General features: G+C 57.2%; 1 protein-coding gene across 1 annotated transcript in view; it reads right to left on the bottom strand.

The window, feature by feature from the left end:
* TSNARE1 (t-SNARE domain containing 1) overlaps positions 1-545 on the bottom strand; it is a 63,812-nt gene that overhangs the window by 34,825 nt on the left and 28,442 nt on the right. The window contains exon 10 of the mRNA XM_006759859.2: positions 282-388. Coding sequence (XP_006759922.2) covers positions 293-388 — 96 coding nt within the window. The 3' untranslated portion in view covers positions 282-292. The remainder of the gene's footprint in view (positions 1-281; positions 389-545) is intronic.

Raw genomic sequence — 545 nt, 5'->3', positions numbered from 1 at the left:
GGATGGCTGGATGATGGATGGATGATGGATGAATGGGTGGATGATGGATGGATGATGGATAGTGGATGGGTGGATGGATGGATGATAAATGAGTGGATGATAGAGGGATGAATGGATGATGGTTGGGTGATGGATGGATGATGGATGGATGATGGACAGTGGATGGATGGGTAACAGATGGAAGGATGGGTGATAGAGGGTTAGATGGGTGGTGGCTGGATGATGGATGGAAAGATGGGTGTGGGTGACAGAGGGATGACGGTTGGGGCTGGGGCACCTACCACAGGTGGCATCACTTGGGGACAGAGGTGGCGATGACGAGGATGACGACCAGCACAGCAGTGACTCCAGCCGACAGGAAGTAGCACTTCATCTTGTGTCTCTGGAGCTGGGAGAGAGAAAGAGGTTGCTGTGTCTTGGCCCCCAGCCTCCCATCCGGGATAGGGGAGGGAGGGCACGTGGCTCATGCCTGCAGGGGACGGAGGCGTGCAGAGGGCCGGGCCCACCTGGGGCAGAGCCGAGGCAGAAGCTGTCCCTTGGGAGGG

This window comes from Myotis davidii, unplaced genomic scaffold (assembly GCF_000327345.1).
Source record: "Myotis davidii unplaced genomic scaffold, ASM32734v1 scaffold1717, whole genome shotgun sequence".
Classification (NCBI taxonomy): Eukaryota; Metazoa; Chordata; class Mammalia; order Chiroptera; family Vespertilionidae; genus Myotis; species Myotis davidii.
Note: the sequence above shows the minus strand (reverse complement) of the source record. Positions and strands in the feature narration are given on the sequence as shown.